Here is a 19,385-nt window from a genome sequence, read left to right as displayed (position 1 = left end):
TGAATTTGCATTTTCAGCTCATTACTTATCGGTGCCTGAAACATTTTTTTACCCCCCCCCCCCCTCCTAGAAAATTGCAACTTGATTATATTTAATGAAAGAATCAAAACACAAAGAATACAAGTGCGATTATAAAGCTCTCCATTTACCATTTCCCTACTGTTTGATTCAACTCGCAAGTAGATGTGACTTTTCTGGAAGAGAGGTGTTAAAATTTAAAGACACAAGTTAAATCTATTCAGTTGGTCATTTCCATGATTCCAGTTGTTTCTAGAGTACCCATACAAGGAAAGTAGAGACATAGCTGTTCCACGGATAAGCATGGCTATGTAGTGTTGCTGGCTCATAAATTTCCGTTATTTGGACTACAATTTATCGTATAGAGTACTTACATTGGGGGACTTCGGACATGTCGAAAAATGGAGCTTTTAAAGCCAAACAGGGCAGCCAACCTTCTAACGCAGTAACATGTCATTGCCAATCTTCAGATTCCAAGATGGCCAAGAATGTTCATAAATAAGCATTCTTCCGCAAAAATGAGTAAATTTATGCAAAAACTAACTCAAATACGTGCTTTACAAACGACGAGTCGTAACAATTATTGAGGAGCTTAAAGGACAAGGCGCATAATTGTTTTTTTTGAAAAATTGAGTCATTACATATTTAAAGTAAAACTATAGTCTTCATGCATACTCTGTGAAAAATTCACTCCCGGATTTCAATTTTTAAACATCAAAAAGTCAGTTAGAACTTTCTTTCCGCCATAAGGATCAATTTAATTTCAAACACATATTTCTCGAAGTAGCAAAAATTGCACTTATGCGCCTTGTCCTCTAGGTCCCTCAATTTTAATAGTGACTCACTCTGGATAATTTGAATTTATAGATTGGCTGATCTTTTATTGGGCTCTAAAGTTCCATGACCCAACCTCAAAATTTCCGATATGTCCGTATACTCTCGTTGTTTCTCGCGCAAAATTGGGATAAGAGACATGCAAAACGACGCATGCTGGGAAGGTTGCAGAGAGATTGTTGCCCAAACACTTTCGCCACTTCAGGCACTGTGAGAACTGAGATAAGGGTTATGTGTGAAGTGCCCTCGACAACGGTGGCGTTGCGCCTCGTTAAAGTGATATCGCGAATAATCAATTTGGCGGAGACCAATTTGTCGAACTGAAAATTGCGGCCTGAGTGACATCCAATACGTGCCGAGTCGCCCAGATCCGCATCGCGCTCACTATATTGAATTTAATTCTGGTTAATTGAGGCGCACGTTAAGTGATTTCCCATTTCCATTTCCAATGGGGGATTGTTAGGCGTTGCCATATCAGTTGGTGGATAGGCCTCAAAATAAGGTATGAATTGGACCGAGTTTATGGAAAGGACCTACCAGAATTTTCGAAAAATTGAGTTAAGAAGGGTGTTGTATTCCACTAGCTGTATATTTTCTTCTGTCAAAAATTGAAAGTTGAAAAACAAAAATTAGTGTATGAAAAGAGGGGTTAAAGTTTATTTTCTACATTGAGCCTTATGCAGAAATGACACTTCAATCTTCTTTTTCTCAGTTTCAATTTAATGTGGGTTGGTTCCTTTCTGATAAACTCGGTTCAATTAAAGCACTACACGACATTTTATCTGCGTTCAAATTTTACAAGAAAAATTAATTAATCATCGGCAAATCTAGAGAGCACCTCGTAAAGAAGGTATAAGTCAAACAGAAAAATTAACACTGTTTTGGAACAAATGAAAATGACGTCATTTTTACAATCTAATTTCCATTTAGTCTGTGTACGAAATACTTGTTGATATCTCGTCTAGGGGTTAGTTTCCGAACCCTCGTTTGTTTGATTCGTTTTCTTCGTAGAATTTTGAGGGTGAAACATGTCGATGGTGAAATTGCAGAAATGCATTATCTCGGTTTGCGGCGAATCCGACTTCCTGTCATACTTTATTTTCACGTGGAAAACTACTGAACGTCATTTTTTTTAAATTTCAGTGATTATTCTTCTCTAGATTTCCCTTAAAGAATGTATATTGTGTGTGTGAAAACTTCAAGCCATGATGTTGGTTCAATCATCTTTCAAAAAATAAAAAAAGTGGCGGAGATTTTGAAACTCTGCAACCGAGATATTGCAATTCACTGTCAACATGACCTTCTTTTCTAGATCTGACCTTGCCTATTGCATCATTTTATGGCTCTTAGCCAAAGCGCTCCGTGAAAGATACCCCCTGAAATCGCATAGCTCTCGGATGTGATTTCATAAAGAAACTCACAATAGAAGAGCAAGCAATCATTCCTTTCATTCTTTGACCTAGTCTACAATCAGCATGTTTATCAGACTTTTTTTCCTTTCCGTTTGAAATTATCGTTGGGCTTTATGTTGCCTCAAACTTTCTGCAGAAGTTTCTTTTATGATTCCGTGTTAATTATTCAACTTTTAGTTTTTGTAGTTAAGGTACCTTTTCCCCGTGGATAGGTACGAATAATTTGTAACCAATTTGACGGCAGGGCATTGCGCTTGGGGGCGAGGGGGCGGAGGGGGGGGGGGGCACACGGTACGCGCGGTGATGGAAATGCGACGCGAATGGAACGAGCGTTGCCCTTGCGGCCAGATCAAATTTTGGAATGTGCATCACACCCCCGCTGCTCCCTCTATTCCGGCTCCATACAAAGCAGCCGCCTTATATTGAAACCAAATTCATATCAAATTACAGGTTTAATTATTTCGTCGCACGTATCGGCTCCTGTTCTCGCACCCGTGGCACTCTTTTCCGTAGTTTTACTGCGGTTTACATACCTGCACCTGATTTTGAGGACAGGATCAGACTCAATTTTTGATCAGATTCAGTGATAGTAAGCGAGGAGTAAAATTTCAAGAAATCTTCACAAAAAATGTGGGTTTGACCAGAACGAAGCTTTCGAGGTGATCCACACGACAGAGTAATCAGATGAGGTCATTGTCCTAATTTTAGTAACTCCGATTTAGTACGGTCACAGAATATTTGCAAAATAATGTGCGAAGTTTAGCATTTCAAATACTTATTCCCTCCTTAAAACCGAGTCATTCCTTTAAACCGAGTTCGCAAGTATTGAAACAATTGATTGGTATCACACAATTTTCCGTTAAAAAAACTTACCTCACTTTATTCCTTCTTTTCTTTTTAAAAGAGAATGTACTCTTCCACGAGGAAAGCTGAAGAATACCCAGATATTCGCCACGTTGTTTGATTACCGAATGTCACCAAATAAAAGCACGTTTTAATTATGAAAAAATTGTATAATGGATTTGAGGAGAAGTCACTTGATCCTTTTGATCTCCTCCATTTGATGCATGTAAAATTTTGTAACTGTGATCATTTTAAGTAAACGAGGGAACAAATTTACAATTATTTTTAAAAAAAACAACAACAAAAAACAATGCATTGTAAACTGTCCACGAGCAGGATTGAACATTTTCCAAGACAATTTCTTCAAACAACACTCCTTGGCCTCTAGCTCGAGTGAACTATTGACTCTCCTTTTGTGCACTCATCTTCTGCCTACCCGCAGCATGAGAACTGAGACGCGGCGCATTGTACGGTCTTTAAAACGCCTTCAGTTTTGCGGATAGGCAATATGAGATGCTACGCGAAGTCTGTGACTCCTTGCCCCTGTTGAATCATCAGTCCTTTGCCCGTTCTGTCTTGCTGCACGCTATATGCTTTGCCACCTTTTTGCTCTCTACTCTTGGCAATGTATTTCTACTTTTTCAATTCTCAAAATCGACGCCACCGAAAAATTATCAGTTTCTTAAATTTGTTTACGTTGACAATAATGTAAGCTTCAATTTAAAAGGCATAATCCGTATTAATAGGCGCATATGCGTACTAATACCAAAACTTACAGATGAAGAAACTAAGACAAAGGAAAAATCATTTTTGTAAGTTTTCTGACCCCTAAATTTTCAATTTTAATCACAGTTCGTTTCAATACTCTACTAGATCGCTTACAAGTTTTGCGGCTATCGGCAGGTAAAATATTATCTGTAACCCATTTGCTCGCTCTATTTATATTTTTATAATATGACTCAGTTTTTTCATTACATCAACATGATGTAGTTGTACATTCTCTCTTCTAAACAATGTAAATGTTCATTTTTTGGCACCGCTCGTTCCAAAAACCTACCGAGCTGATTTACAAGATTTTTGCGGCTTTGAGGAGTTGGTGTTTAGATGAGCCCTCACTATTTAATATAGGTCAACTCACGGGGGCTCGCAAAGCGGGTTCTAAAAGGTATGAAGCGTTTTCTGACGGTTGAGATCAGGGGGACAACCCTTTAGTGAGCAAATATGCTCATGAAAGCGAATTTTTAGATTTTAAAAATATGCATCTAGAGAAACAAAACGTACAATTAAAATAAAAATAAAATTAATCACAAAAAGCCAAATAAAAATTAGATGTGTTCAATTGAAATCAGTGAACTTATTAAACTGAAGATCGCTGAACACTGATCACTTTTTACAGTTTTTCTACCCGGAAGTTTTTTTCATTTTGTTTACTTAAATACTCAATGGACGAAAGTATGCGTATTAGGTACCTAGGCTATCCATTTCACCATTTATTTATTTTCCCATCTTGTACGATTTCCCCATTCCTTTCCTGGTACCAACGTAACAATTCAGAAACTTTGACATACCAATTTTTCTCGTATTTTGTCATCTCATCTACCAAGAAAATAAGGTAAAATCAAATGTGAACTAAGAAGCTAGAGATAAATAGAATATGATTGATTCTTTGACGGATCAACCCACTAGTTGAGCAAGGAGTGTAACAGGGATAGGGGATGTTGCTCTGCACTCACAGGATCGACAAGTCGCGAGGGTCCGAGTCGCCGAGGTGCCGCCTTGCCTCGATCATCAATAGACTGACTAAACAAGTGCTGCGCTCTAACGGAATAGATTTTAATGATTCTCCCATCCCGGTTCTGTATGCGTCTTCTCCAGTGCAGCGGTCATATGGATTTCGAAGTTATGCTCTTGAAGTATGCAGCTTTCGTCCCACTTTTCCCACCCGGGGCTCATAGCCGAGTTTGGTTAATCAACTTGCCTTTTCTAATGATAGAATGCTTTTCAATTGACTTTCTTCTTAGACAAGTATCCTTCTAATTTGATCCGAAAAATTGGCAGAATGAAAGGAGATTCCTGCACCCTGCCAACTCTCGCTCTATTTTTAAAATGATAAAACACTTTGTGCATGAAGCATTGATTGATTCCATCGTGAACATTTTTTTCTCTTTCTTTCAGTAACAGATAAAACTTTTTTTTATTGACTTTGCACCAAACTTCTCTCCTTTTTCATGAAACAAGCAACCGCATTGTATAAATTTAGTAGGAGCACTTACGTGCAAAGAAGGTTACCAAAGCAAATATGATGAATTGATCGTGTCGAAAAGTTTCAATTACGTTTTTATTTTCCTTTCTTGTCTTAAAATCAAAACGATGGGCGCAAGCCTGAAACGGCCAGTTTTTTTAAAAAGGAAAAAAATCCTCAGTAAAACCGGTAAGAAAAAGTTGTATCCATTTCTAAAACAATCAGTGCTGATAACGTTTGATAAAACTCAATTAATGAATTTCACACCTTATTTATTGAAGCTCTCAGTGCTTGTAAAATTAGTTACCATTTTCAATTTGTGAACATTTCGAATACATAAGTAAAATAACATGCATTTAAGGCTAGTAGAACACTTTTGCTTCCGCAGAACTTTCCAAACTACGGCTCTTCGCAAAAAATTACCGGCTAGGCAACTATTCGTGTTCGAGTGTTGCTTTTCTGCCTACTAAGCGTATTTGAAGGCGCACTTTGGCGCGTCACTAATTTTCTTACAAGATTTAGTTTTCAAAAGACTGCTGAAGGAACAGATGTCTTTAGTTTTGATGTAAGCTTCGCATCTGCTTTTTGAATACGCAGAAAAACACCGCTCAAACACAAATAGTCATGTATCCACGATTTTTACAGAGGTATGAATTATTCGTATCTACCTATTTAAAAATGTGCAAATGTAACCAAAATGTGTACCTCGTGTATTGTAATTTGAAACTCGTTCACCATCATTATAACTATGCTGAGAGCAGCCACACGCGCGCCGTGTGTTTTCTATTTTTTGACAAATTCATCAATAGGTGGTTTTTAAGATCTATTTTGGTCACCTGTTGTGAGTCGGTGAGTCAGGGAACCTTGCACTCTGCGAAGCATTTTGGTGAGCAATGAAGTTATCAAGCCTTAAACTAGAGAAAAGGGTGTCCATGGGAGACGTGTAAGAGATTTTTTAAGTCAAATTGATCATTCCCCCGTCTGCTGTGCATATTTTCCCGTCATTTTTTGAGGGTTACATAAGTCTATTTCTTAAACGAAATCTCAGCTGAGTGTGAAACTGGCGTTCCATTTTTTTTTTGAAAATGGTCAAAATCAATCTGAATTCCAGGCTAGAGTCCCTTCATACCCAGAGTTAAGACAACTCACTTTTGGTTGGGCTGAAAGTGGCCTAAAAAAAATCCAATTCTGATTGGTTCTCGCTCATGGAGGCCGAAACAAGTGCACCAAGATGGCGGTACCTCGAATGTGAACAAGAACAATGAAAATATTACCTAATTGTGGTTTATCAAGAGTGAATTGTTATTTCCAAGAAATTATTCACAAACCAATCTCATTTTCTTTTTAATTGATCCATTTGTCGATGTTGATGTTTTTGTGTGATAGACATCGCAGGATTCCTGATCCTTATCCTTCAATATCGTTCGTTTGGGTGCACTCGTTTCGGCCTCCATGGCCAGCCAAGGCCGGCTGCCAGTCAGCTGATAATCGAGTCGTCTTAACTCTGGGTATGAAGGGACTCTATTCCAGACATGTTTCGATGGAGAAAAGATGAGTAGTCCCACCTAAAATAAACTGATCCCCACAAATCCTGACGCGTTCTACACTCAAAAAGTGAACGCAGCCCGTAACATTGCCGGAGCCAAACCCTGGTCCCTCGCCGAGACAGAGCTGCGACCTGTAGGTTCGAGCAGGAGTCAAAGGGCAAGGAACTGTGTTGATTTCACAGGTGCTCACTCCGACAATACGTCAAGGAACAGGGGAAGGAGGCAAGGAGGCGAAAAGACCCCTCGATAGGTGTATCAGATGCACAAATCTACTGAAAGAAGTTAATAGTCTTTGAGCAGTGGTAAAAAGTTGTCAGGATTGGTTACTGCCAATGATCCGAAAGGCAAGCAAGGGGGCTGGGGGTTGAGGTGCGGCCAACGCGACGACGGGAGGGGGTCGGGGTGAGGAGCAGTGGTAATGGGTGCATAGAGGGTGCAGGGTTGCAGGGGTGAGGGGCGCAGGGTTGAGCGGGAACACGAACAAGTCCAGGACCTCGTACTACGTCCTGGATGCAGACCGCATCTACGGCGCTTACTCACCGGGTGTGCACCATCATTCGTCTCGCGACGCTCCGTTCGGCACCACGCGTACCACTTTGTGCTCCGTGATCAAACTTATACTCGTGCACCACGCGTCTTTTTATACCTTTGAATATTTTTCGCCCTCGTCAGTGCATTCTTACCGCTTGGTGATATTTTCGTTTCGTATCGTCTAAAATATTTTTCTACCCTTTTTTGACATTTTTCGAGCTTAACTTAAAATTGTGAACTTCTGTGAAATTTGTGTACATGGCTTTCGACATAAACACTGTGCGCCGCTTTCGAAATTTACTTTGATATTTTTTTCGGTCCAAACTTTTTGTTTTTCTGTCGTCTCGGAGTGATTAAAAAGTGAAGTTATTATGGCGATCCCGTTTCATCTACCATCGGACGAAGAAACCGAGGAGAATTATCGCCGGCTGGATCAGTTACTCGCAGATCTCTACGATGTTTTGAGACAAATTTTACTACGTCCCCGGCACATGCAAGGTACCTATGTAAAAAATTAAATTAATTTAAATTTAGCCTCTCGCTGTCTGTGATTTGAAAACGCGCGGTTTTTATTTGCATCAACAACGTGTGAACTCTAGTGTTTATTTCTGACGTCGGCTTCGACTCCCCCACCATCCGTCAAGGGCGTGTTTGTAAACAATCTCACTTCATGACTTTAAGCCAGCAGCGCGGTACACCTGTAGGTCGAATGAACCACTTCTAAAAACATGATCCTAAACAAAATAATAATTTTCAGAAAAATCAAGTCGTTGCACTTGTCATTAATTTTTAATCACCTTCGCTCGACTCCTCCAAAATACTCAATATTTTTTCCGGAAATTCGGTCCAATAATTTGCCTTAAAATAAATAAGTAGTAAAACTATCGGTTTTATTAAATTATTTTATAAGCTACAAATGACACGGGTCACAAAATTTTCGTAGTTTTTATTTGAACCGAAGTTTATCATTGGGTGCTCTTCTTCTAAAAGTAAAATTTACGCTATCTCAAGGATTCAGGCACATTTTATCGTTGTAAAAATTAATAATTTTAATTTTTTTAAAGTTTATGTTGATTTCCAATTTTATTTTATAAACATTTCATAAACTGTCGTAAAATCATGTACGTGCCATTCTTATCAGTTGGTAAAGGAAACAATATCTTCAAATGATTTTAAGATTTAAAACTTCCATTGAACTCACCAAAAATTAATGAGAAATAGAAAAATCAAAATAAACATCTTTGTTTGTGTAAAAATAAAACCAGATCATGTGATAGTAAATTAATAAAATATTACTCATTCAAATTAGGTACAGTTGATAGACAAAAATACTGGAGCTAGATTTCACTCTGCCCCGCTATAATATTTCCAACTATGAACAAAATGCGATCCTTTTTGACCAAACTGCCAATATTTTTCTTGAAATTTGAACATTTTTAGTCAGAGATACTTTATAAATTGTAGGCTCTCTTACATTCAAAGCTTTCTACAGCAGTAAATTTTTTACTGTCACCAATATAATTTTAAGTAATGCACCGGTTGAATTTTTGTGAGTGATAACACATAATTAAAGATCCATAAATTTATGTTTTAAATAATATTAAAATATAAATATCAATAAAAATTCGTTAAGAATATAATTTAATTGTTATTTATAAACTGAAGGATTAAAATAAAGTCTACTTACCTCAGCTCTTTCTGAGAGACTTATGATAAGATTACTTAAATGCATATCAGTCGCCGACATAGTTCATAACCTTTATTACTTTCTTTTGACAATCATTTTTTTTTTTTGAAATTCCTAAAAAGTTTAAACTATTTGTTCGTGTCTTATCTTTCTTCAATACTGTATCCTAAAATTTGGTTTTTATCAGATTTCTGCCCTCAAAACTTCCGTTTAATATGCAGGGTGCTCTCCGCCCAAGCTTAAGTTTGATTAACCAAAGACATGAACATGCGGAATCATTTCAAATATGAAAGAATATAATTTTAAATACATCAAAAACGGAAATAAAATAACCAACAATTAAAGTATTAACTAATTTTCGTTCCAATTTTAATTTTTCTCTTCTCGGGAACTAAGCAGCAGCTTATAAATCATAGGATTGTATTTTATTTTTAAAGTTTCATTTTAAAACCGAATTCTTGATAAAAATTTAGATTTTGGGATATTAAAATTTAAGTTTTGAAATTAATTTTGTGGTAAACGTTAAATTATCCTAACTACTCTCGAGAATTGAAGATGACGTCAATTGTTACTGTGTATTACATCAGCACCATCCACCTTTTAAAGTTTCACTCAACTTTAATTGCTGATAATTTTTCGCACGTGATAGTAGAAACCATGATATTTGCATTCATTTCACATGTTTTAATTTAACCATATATGTATCAGAAAATTGTATAATTACGTAACGCGTATAATCTTAGGTGATAATTTTTTGCGCCCGCATTAGACATTCGTGCTTAACTTTTCCAAACGACTTATCATTATGGACGCATGTGTTGAGCGTTACGTGACGTCTTTTCGGTGTTTGACTACCCTGAAAGTAAAAACCAGTTGTTGGGCTCCTTTTATTATTTTTATTTGGGATCTTTGACATTTCTGCACTTTATTGAGTACAATTTTTTGCCACTGGTGATGAGTCATGATCTATGAGTCATGATTCGCGCTCTGTGTACAATGTTAGTGAAATAAAGTAGTAATGATGTAAAACCACCGCGAAATGTAGAAACTCATCTCACTTGCAACCTCTTTCTCATTTATTTTTATCTTGGACTTTTTCTTTACAATTAATTCATTTTGGAAAACTGTATTTAATCAACAATCCCGATTACCTTTACTTACTTTCCTTCCGGAACGTCAAGTGACTGAAACATTGACCTAGATGACGCGACAAACATATAGATAGCCATCGCAACAAATCGTGTTAATTTTCAAATAATGCACTGGAGCCACACTCGTACCTTGAATTGATTTTACTTGGTCCTTAATTATTGATAAAAAAAAAACTTTTAAGAAATGGTTAGTTTGTGACACAGCTTTAGATTTTACCCTTAAATGGACACTAAAAAAGTTTTATTTTGATTTTTCTCAAGAAAGTCATGCAATGCAATTTTTTCGTATGGGGTCATCGAATTTTTTTCCTAAAAAAATTGCATGATACATACAGTAAAAGATAAAAACATTGCACGGTATCTTATTTGTAACATTTATCGTCAAGTTCGACGTTCCGCGAGATAGCTATAAATTTTCAGAGGTAAAACTCCGAACACCGAAGAGAAAAAACCACCAAGTATACGAATATACGTCGCCGAAAGCAAGAGAAATACGTCTATCTACCCTTAAGGTAGACTTTATATTGATGTTTTTCTATATCTATGTCAGTTTCCCAAACAAATCATGTTTTCCCGTCCTGATATTTAAAGCGAACCTTGACCTCGGAAATCGACCTCGACGATCAATGTTACAATTTTTTACTGCGTGGTAATGAACCACAAATTGTCGAGGAATCAGGAATAAGTAAAAAGCATTTTTCAAAATTCAGGTCAGTTTTGCGTCTCCGGATCACCAATAATTCCTCTCTCTCGGGAGAAATGGTAGGGCACTCTCAGCAATATTATTTTATTCACGCCCGAGTGGAAATTGCAACTAGGTGCAGTGTCCCGGTGGTGCAAGTTGACCTCGAAAATCGACCTCGACGATCAATGTTACAATTTTTTACTGCGTGGTGATGAACCACGAAATTTCGAGGGATCAGGAATAAGTAAGAGCATTTTTGAAAAATTTAGGTCAGTTTTGTGTCTCAGGATCACCAATAATTCCTCTCTCTCGGGAGAAATGGTAGGTCGCTCTCAGCAATATTATTCTATTTACGCCCGAGTGGAAATTGCAACTAGGTGCAGTGTCCCGGTGGTGCAAGTCTGGGCTGGACAGGGTCAGTGGCGAGCCAGGTCGAAGTGGCGTGCGCAGCGGCGGCGGCGGCGGGGAGTCAACGCCCTGATGAGCGTCGGCCCCAGCTCCCGTCTCCCCGGGTCCCCGTCCCCCGACGCCGCGCGCCGCGCCGCGACGCGACGCGCCGAGCAGCACGCGAGTAAAAACCAGTAGCCATCGCGTGCTGTTGACCTTGGAGAACGGATTATGCTCACCTGAGCACTCGCTGCCAGAGGCTACTTATTACGGGCCCCGCTCTCCGCCGGGGCCCGATTAAACTCCTTCCGAGCCTCCGAGACCCTTTATGATTCGTCTTTTAATAGGTGGAACTTGTGCTCGCCAACGCGCCTCGCTGCAATTGGCGCGCGCCCGGCTCCGGGTGCTCCGGCCGAGGTGCGAACTTTGCCCCGTTCCACTTCGTCGCTGCCGCGCGTGAAATCTGCGTCTTAACATCAAATTGTGGTTAAGGTTCAGTTACACGATCAAATTGAGCTGTCAAACTGAAGCTCTGTTTGGTGGAAAAAGACCTGAGGTGAGGATGCGACCAATGAGAGGCCCAATTTGATGGCTAAATTTGATCGTGTGACTGGACCTCTAGCTTGACTGGAATGGGCCTTATTAGACGAGGTCTGAATCAGAGAAATCACATGCGTTTTCTTGAAAATCTGATGTAGGAGACGATTCTCTTGATAATCTGAAGTAGGAGACGATTCACTTTACGAGAAGTTCGGGAATCAACTATTTAGCGAGATATTGAGAAGCATTTTGATTATAAGTCAGATGAAAGTTAGGCTTTACTGACGTGTTTCATACCTTGGCCATTTAGCCGATGTTAATCGTGAACATTTATATCTTATCTTACTCTTCAACATAAAATCATAAGATTAACGCGTAACATGTAACGTAATGGTTCGAAGCGCTTTCGAAGGTTGGTTCACGAATCGGTCAAGGGACGAACCCTATAATTTACAAATTGATTCCTGGACTTCTCATTGTGTTATTCTTGTTCCTCGTGGAATTTTGAAGAAAAAATATGTTGAGTAGCGCTTTGAATGTATACTTTGTCATTTACATATGCGAAAACCTTGGAGAAAAATAGTCAGATATAATAATTCGTTTATTGCCACAATATGGCTCATGAAACTACAATTGTATGGCTGCATCATCACCAACTGTGCATGCTATGTTACTCAGTTTTGAACATTTTGATTTTCTATTTTTACTTCCTTCTTAAATTGTTTACTTCTTTGCTTAACTGCGATTTTAATTCAAATTTACTCAATCGTAAGTTCGAACTTCGGACAATTTGTGTTGAACTCGGGTCATGATAGACGGGCAATTTTGAAAAATTCATATTTATGTTGGGGAAATAATTAGAAGATACCGATTGAAAAATTAAAACTCCACCTAGTTCAACACGAAAAAGCCTATCTGTATTTTTACCACATCGCTCGCTCAGCCGTCTCATTCTCATCACGATGTTGCGCCGTGAAGAAAACACCATCATAAACGATGATACGATTTGACATGCTCTGGGTACGGTCAAATTGCATACCCGTCCAATTGCAGGCGTTTTATACGGGCCGCAATCAAGCGAGCGCGACACCACAACTTGCTACTTCTGAGTTGTCAGTTGCGCGAACGCAGCGCTGCGCTGTACTTTCCATCACTTTGAATACGTTTACTCAACCTGTCTTTTCAAATGATTTCGGGCTTCTTTCAATCAACACATTTTTCTTTCTTCTTTTATTCTTTTCTTTTCTTTTTTTTCAAATATTTGTCAACCTCCGTCTTTACAATTACACCTCCGTCTTTTCTCCGTCCGTGAGTAACTCTGATTTTTCCGCGTCGTTTTTCTCTATGATTGAATTTTTCGGTAACAAATTTTGTCAATGAAATATTTCATGCATTACTTTAACCAAATTGACCAAATTCTTAAACATCCATGAATTTTAGCAAAATATTTCCGGTGCCCCTTTTTGATTTCCGCTTAAAAAATTGACACCAAATAAAATGCAACTTTATCTTATAGAAGAACGTTTTTTTTTGTGTGTTTCAGCTCCTTCAACGAGGATAGCGGAAAACACTGGCTTCACCACCGCGTCGGAGCAAGACTTCGAACCTCCAAGTGATTCGGATCTGGTACAAGAGAGGCTGATGGCCCTCCCTGACCTTGTGAGGAGCGCCATGTCTCCAGCCCTGAACAACCTCTCAAACCGCCTGCAAGAATCGAACCTTGAATGCCACTGCGATTCGTCCACCGTCTCACCATCAACCCCCGTTAGCTTACCAAGGCACCAATCACAATCGGACGAAGTTGACGGCCCAATGCAGCGACCCCGACCAGCAACTAGAAACCTCAATAAACGGAGCCTTTCTCCCAAGAGGTATCTCTCCAAACTCCCACACTCGTCCATGAAGACCCTAAGGCCGCAAAAGAAGTGGGTTCACGTTGGCGAAGAGCTTAGAAGTATAGCCGAAGACTTCCGCTCTACTTTCCAAAAGGTAAATTCATCTTTATGTGTCGTTAACCATAAAAACACTGTCGAAAAAAAAATTAATAAATTGGTTTCCTATGATAGTCATTGTTAATCGGAATCAAGTAGATCGCCACTGAGGATAAAATTCTTAACAAAAAAAAAACAAACAAACAAACAAAAAAAACAAAAAGAAAAAAAAACTGATGTCATTAAGATTTATAGATTTTCGGAGAATCGTTCTATACGATTTCTAACACGTTCCCTAAAGTTTCCGTAAAGAAAACTTTATACTTATTTCCCAACGTATACAAGCTGTTCAGCTATCAAAGAATCCTTTTTCATTAAGGAATTCCAGTTTTGATTAATAGATCTATTTTACCATACTTTATGCAGAATGAGTACATATATTTTTCCCCAGTAATTTTTTACTAAAATGTTTGTTTTTTGCTTCTTTTTTGCAGAGTCCATTAAACAAGACTGAGCATTCCCGGAGCCCAATGCCGGAAATGAAAGCATCAAGTTTATTCTCGTTACTAGTCCCCTCTCCTCTCGGCAAATCGGTGTGGACGACGATAATTTTCATCGTGGGATGGAGACTCATCACCCGCCTACAATGAGTCTCAGCTCAGCCGGTAATCGAACAAAGTGTTTGACATTGATAGTAATTGATGCCCAAATATGTCGAAAAACAATCGAAAAATTGTAAAAAAAATTCGACCGACCAGAAAATGCCGTTGCAAAACTCTACAATGTTTTGTTGCTCAAAAGCAATGAGTGATTTTGGTTAGTTTATTTTTGTTTTCAGTTCCTCAGCTTCACTTTTTGAAATCTAGAAATTACGTGATTTATTGTACGATGCTTACTTAGAACGTTCAGCCGGAACACGTTGTGATGTTTAAAAAGAGGCAGCACTGAGATTTTACCTGTCATTGTGACCCTCGGGATTGAGCTTTTCTAAGTACAAAAGTTGCCTCTGCAGCAAGACTACAAACGCTACTCGCCTTTAACGCTGCTTCACCACCCATCAAACTTCCACATTGATTGAAAAAACGCACACATTTGCTTCTCAACGAGTTTTGATATTACTCGACGTCTACGGTTTCTTTGTAATACTTTTACGTAGTACGGAAGAAGGTGTGTTCATACGACCAAAATTTTAAGTTCAACCCTCCGCCTGCACTCGGCTGCAAATTATAACATTTATATTTTCTAGTTTCAATTGTTACATAATTATGGTTGATTAGTTTCTTTTATTAGCCAGAGTTTAAACACGTGGGTTTTTGTTTGAAATTTGGTTCAATTTTTCTTTTTTCATACCAAAGGGGAACAATTCTGAATAGAAAATTTTTTGGTTAGTTTTTCCACTTTAAAATTGCCATTGTATATTCAAAGACTCAGTGTACAGAAAATGTGTTTTGCTGTTTAATAATTATTATTTTTTTATTTATTTTTTTTTTTTTGTCAAATCACTTTCCCTGTGATTGAAAAAAAATTAGCAGGGAGATGAAACTAGTTTTCAATATGATCTCTATTTAGCATAGTAGTCAAGGTGCTCGACTTTTCCAGTCGCACCTTGATTTTTGTACATAATAGTTCTTACGCCCCCCCCCCCTCATCTTTCCCTTTAGCAAAAAGTGAAGTAATATTTGATTGCAAGAAGGTGTCGCAAGCCAAAAGTTGGCCACCTTTGTCTAATTTTTCTGCTATGGAAAATTTCCCACAAGAAATAATGTGAATTTTTCGTCTTTTTTGCCAGATATTGGTTCAATAATCCCCTTATTCCTTTCAGTAAAGAAAATGATAAATCCATTCCCATTTTAACACCGAATAATTGTAGTTAAATTTCATCAGTCGGTTGTTTACTAGTATTGGCTTTAAGTTTCACTCATTGCCCTTCTACTTATGACCATAAATGTCTTCATTTTCTTTCTGCATAACTCTACCTTTGCTTACTCCCTATAATTCTTATTTCCATTTTATTATCATACTATTCTAAGTCCTCTGATTTTACCCATTTGTTTCATATTGTATGTTACAGCTTTAGTTAAAATCACCAAAAAATCAAGTCAGTCGTAAATAATAAAGTATCATTACTAGCTTACGTTAATTATTGTCGATAAGCTCTGTTTGTACATAAAATGTTGCTTTTATCTTGTTTAGTGCTTAAATGTTTTGTCTATTTCCCAGGCTTTGTAAGTATGAGTAAATTAATAATTATTTTGTTGTACCGAAGTGGTGTTGTAAATAATATATTCCATGTTGTAAAGGTTTGTAAAATGTAAAAAGCTGTAACTGTGACTCTCGAAATCTTGCTCCAGTTTTAATGAGGACTCTCCTTGTCATCGCTTTTCTTTACTTATAACAGTTTCCAGTTTTAACTTTTTAAAATATTCTCTGCGTACTTACTTCGATATTTTTCCAACACTTTTATTTTGCCCTTGAATTTATTTTTTTCGCACGGTTTCAGCTAGCAAATCAATTCGTTTAAATGACTGAAATACCTTAACCAATGTTTATATTCATTTAAGTAATTCACTCTCTACCTTAGTTTTAATTTTTCAAGTGAAGACTGATTTTTTTTCTGATTTTCTTCAGTGATGTGTACCTCCGATATCTTTGTGCCGAGGAGCATGCAAGTCAACAATTAACTTAAAGACTTAATAGATTTTGTCCCTCCCGTGTAAAACTCACTTGGACTTACCAATTGAGTTTCTTTCTCTTTCAAGAAACTCTTTGTCTTTCGATAAGAAGTCAGTTTTCCTCTTTTTTACGTTTGTTTTTTTTCTTTGCATTTGAAATTAAAAACAAAAACAAACTTTTCAAGCGTGTGTTCAAAAGCTGAATTTAAAAGACTGAGTTCTTATTAAGATTTGTAAATGAAAACTTGCGAGTTTTGAAACCGTTATCTGGAAACCTCCCTCATATTTTAATTTCTCTCTTTGATCATAAGTTTGATTTATTTTAACTCATCTACATTGATTTTCTTCCTTTCATTCTAAGGGAGGAAAGTCCCATCAAAAGTATAACCCAAACGTGAAATGTCCTCATTAAAACTCAAGTGTTGTGTGTGTTTTAATATAGCAAGATTTCGCCATCAAAGCGTTACTGTGATCCGCCTTTTAAAAGGCATAATAAATATTTAGGTATGTGCATAGATTCATTCTGATCTCAAGACTGCCAAATTCAAATTTCAAGTAACCAATTTTCCGAAGCATGTAGTAAACTTGCATTTAATCAGTATGTGAGCATGAAGGATTTCACAGCTCATATATATTGATGAGAAAAACTAAATTAAAATTACAATTATATTTCAGCCTTTGATTTTCTTTGGCCTTGAGTCTATTCAACTTTAAGCAAATGGATAATCGTCTGTTTCAATTAAGTAAATACATTTAGCTTGTACCAAAAAATCAGAATGCAATTTGATGTGCTTCAAAATAATGCTACGATAAGCAATGTTTTTTCTTTCTTTTTCAAATGAAGCACATTTAATTTCTTGGTACATCCCATTTTTTTCACGGCAGTCCCATCCATTTCATAAAAATTCACGACTCCCTCTCCATTTTTGACGTCCTTTTTCACTTCAGATTTGAAAAAAATGATGTGTTCAAATGCCTAATTTTTATTTATTATATAAAATGTATTCAAATAAGCGTTTTGTGATCAATTTTATGTAATCATTCTAAACATAAGATTTTTTTTAAAAAAAATTCTGAAAATTAATTTTAAGTTTCCGAGAAAGAAATATTTTTATGAACAGTTTTTTTATGAATTGAAGATTTATCTTTATATTTTTATTTTTTTCTATCACCTTTTTTTAATCCGAAAAGAAGCAAAAGATATCTTTCTCTTTGTGAAGCTTAAAGCTATTTAATTTTTTTCTCTCAAAATGTTGTTCGTTCATCCTTAATGAATTAAATTTTTTCTGCTTATCTATGTCTGTTTCAAAAAATTTAATGCAAATAATCAGTACATTAAAGGCCCTAGAGACAGAATGTCCTGTAAAACCCTTCATTTTTTTAAAGTTTAGTCACCACAATTTAAATTTTATTTGCTGAAAAACTTGCTCGAATTTTGTAATGTGTTTTGAAGTTCTACTTCACAATCGGAGCAAGGCCCACAAACTGATGAGACCGACACAAAACATATTTTTCCCCCTCATCTTTTTTTAATCCAAGATAAAATGGCTGCATCATACCTGTCATTTTTCTGTCTCGTTGCAGCCGAAAATATGATTATTTATCAAATATGTTTGTCCATAGTATTTTTCCGTTCAATCTTTGTCATGTACCACATTAAGTTGAAACTCATCAGCTACCCGACAGTCTTTCTTTTATGTACAGAAGTTTTCTTTTTTTTCACCCTTTTCTTTTTATTATAGGCCTAATTTTAGGATCCCATATAGTTATAAATACTTTTAAATCTTGTCTTTAAGTCTATTTTATTATTTTTAATTTTGTTTCTTTTAAAAAACAACAAAATGATACAAAAAAAGAAAAAAAATCAAAAAATGATTTAACTGTATTAAAAAATAAACAAAATTTCCACGGATTTCACTGATTTTTTTTTTTAATTTCCTGTGCACTCTTACCCTCATTTTATGAATAATACATGTAGATACAAAACAATTAAGGTTAAATAAAGTAACAGGTCGCAAAAGTGATACTCTATCCAAATTATTTAATTTCAAAAGTTTTCGTTCAATAATAAATCTTGTGAATTTAGAAGAAAGTTTGTTTTTTTAAAAAAATAACTTAAAAAAAGGATTCATTTACACATCGATGGCTAAGGTCAAAAAGTACGTACCTCCCATAGCAATGTTGAAAATTGTCGCTCAAGTTCTACCTTTTTAATGGAAAACCAACCAATGGTCTTTTTGACGTTTCCTGTGAATTTTCCTCAATCGTCGAAATATATTCACAAGGAGTTTCAAGAAGACATTCTGGTAAGTTATTTCATGAAAAAAAATTTTGAGACATTGCAATGCAGGTACCCACTTTTTTGCCTTAGAAATTGACGTGTGCGTTATTAACAATGCTCGTATTGAAGAAGGGGCTGAAAAATACAAGTTATACATACTTATCTTGTTTGTCTGTTCTCAATGTAATAAAGAAGACAAGTGTTTAAGCTCATCAAAAGCACCATTTGTATGATTTGGAAAGTGCGCAGAAAAAGAAAAATAAATAATACATAAAAGTTAGTTTCAGAGTGTATCTTATAAGACTTTGAACACCAGAACTAACTTTACTATCACACGTACAGATATTGAAAGCTTTTACCTTTCATGCATACCTTTAGTTTGCAACTATTTACTTACTGATTTATTAAATTTCAAATTCGTTTTGCTCGAAAGTAATCACTTTGAATTCAAATTCATACATTTTTTGCTCACCAATGAATGTCAGTATAGTTAAGGTTGTAGACTCCAAAGACACAATACGAATTGCTGATCAATAATAAAAATTGGAGTAAAAAAGTTAGTGTCGTAAATTCTGAGGATAGCAGACTAAAATTATCCAAAATAATGACCATTAAGATCAAATA

The 19,385-nt window shown here is 36.6% G+C and overlaps 1 protein-coding gene across 1 annotated transcript; it reads left to right on the top strand.

Moving 5' to 3' along the window:
* Window positions 1–6,944: 6,944 nt before the first annotated feature.
* On the top strand, window positions 6,945–18,392 carry LOC109029550 (uncharacterized). The gene is made up of 3 exons (XM_019040044.2): window positions 6,945–7,925; window positions 13,421–13,866; window positions 14,303–18,392. The coding sequence occupies exons 1-3, from the start codon at window positions 7,799–7,801 to the stop codon at window positions 14,456–14,458; spliced, it is 729 nt and encodes a 242-aa protein (XP_018895589.2). The 5' UTR covers window positions 6,945–7,798; the 3' UTR covers window positions 14,459–18,392.
* The last annotated feature ends 993 nt before the right edge of the window (window positions 18,393–19,385 follow it).

This window comes from Bemisia tabaci, chromosome 5 (assembly GCF_918797505.1).
Source record: "Bemisia tabaci chromosome 5, PGI_BMITA_v3".
NCBI lineage: Eukaryota > Metazoa > Arthropoda > Insecta > Hemiptera > Aleyrodidae > Bemisia > Bemisia tabaci.
Note: the sequence above shows the minus strand (reverse complement) of the source record. Positions and strands in the feature narration are given on the sequence as shown.

What these genes read in the sequence shown, in the direction of transcription:
- LOC109029550 (XM_019040044.2), top strand. Translation starts at nt 7,799, where the DNA reads ATGGCGATCCCGTTTCATCTACCATCGGACGAAGAAACCGAGGAGAAT. An exon ending in ACGTCCCCGGCACATGCAAG is followed by an intron (nt 7,926 to 13,420) that starts GTACCTATGTAA and finishes TGTGTGTTTCAG; the next exon opens with CTCCTTCAACGAGGATAGCG. An exon ending in TCCGCTCTACTTTCCAAAAG is followed by an intron (nt 13,867 to 14,302) that starts GTAAATTCATCT and finishes TCTTTTTTGCAG; the next exon opens with AGTCCATTAAACAAGACTGA.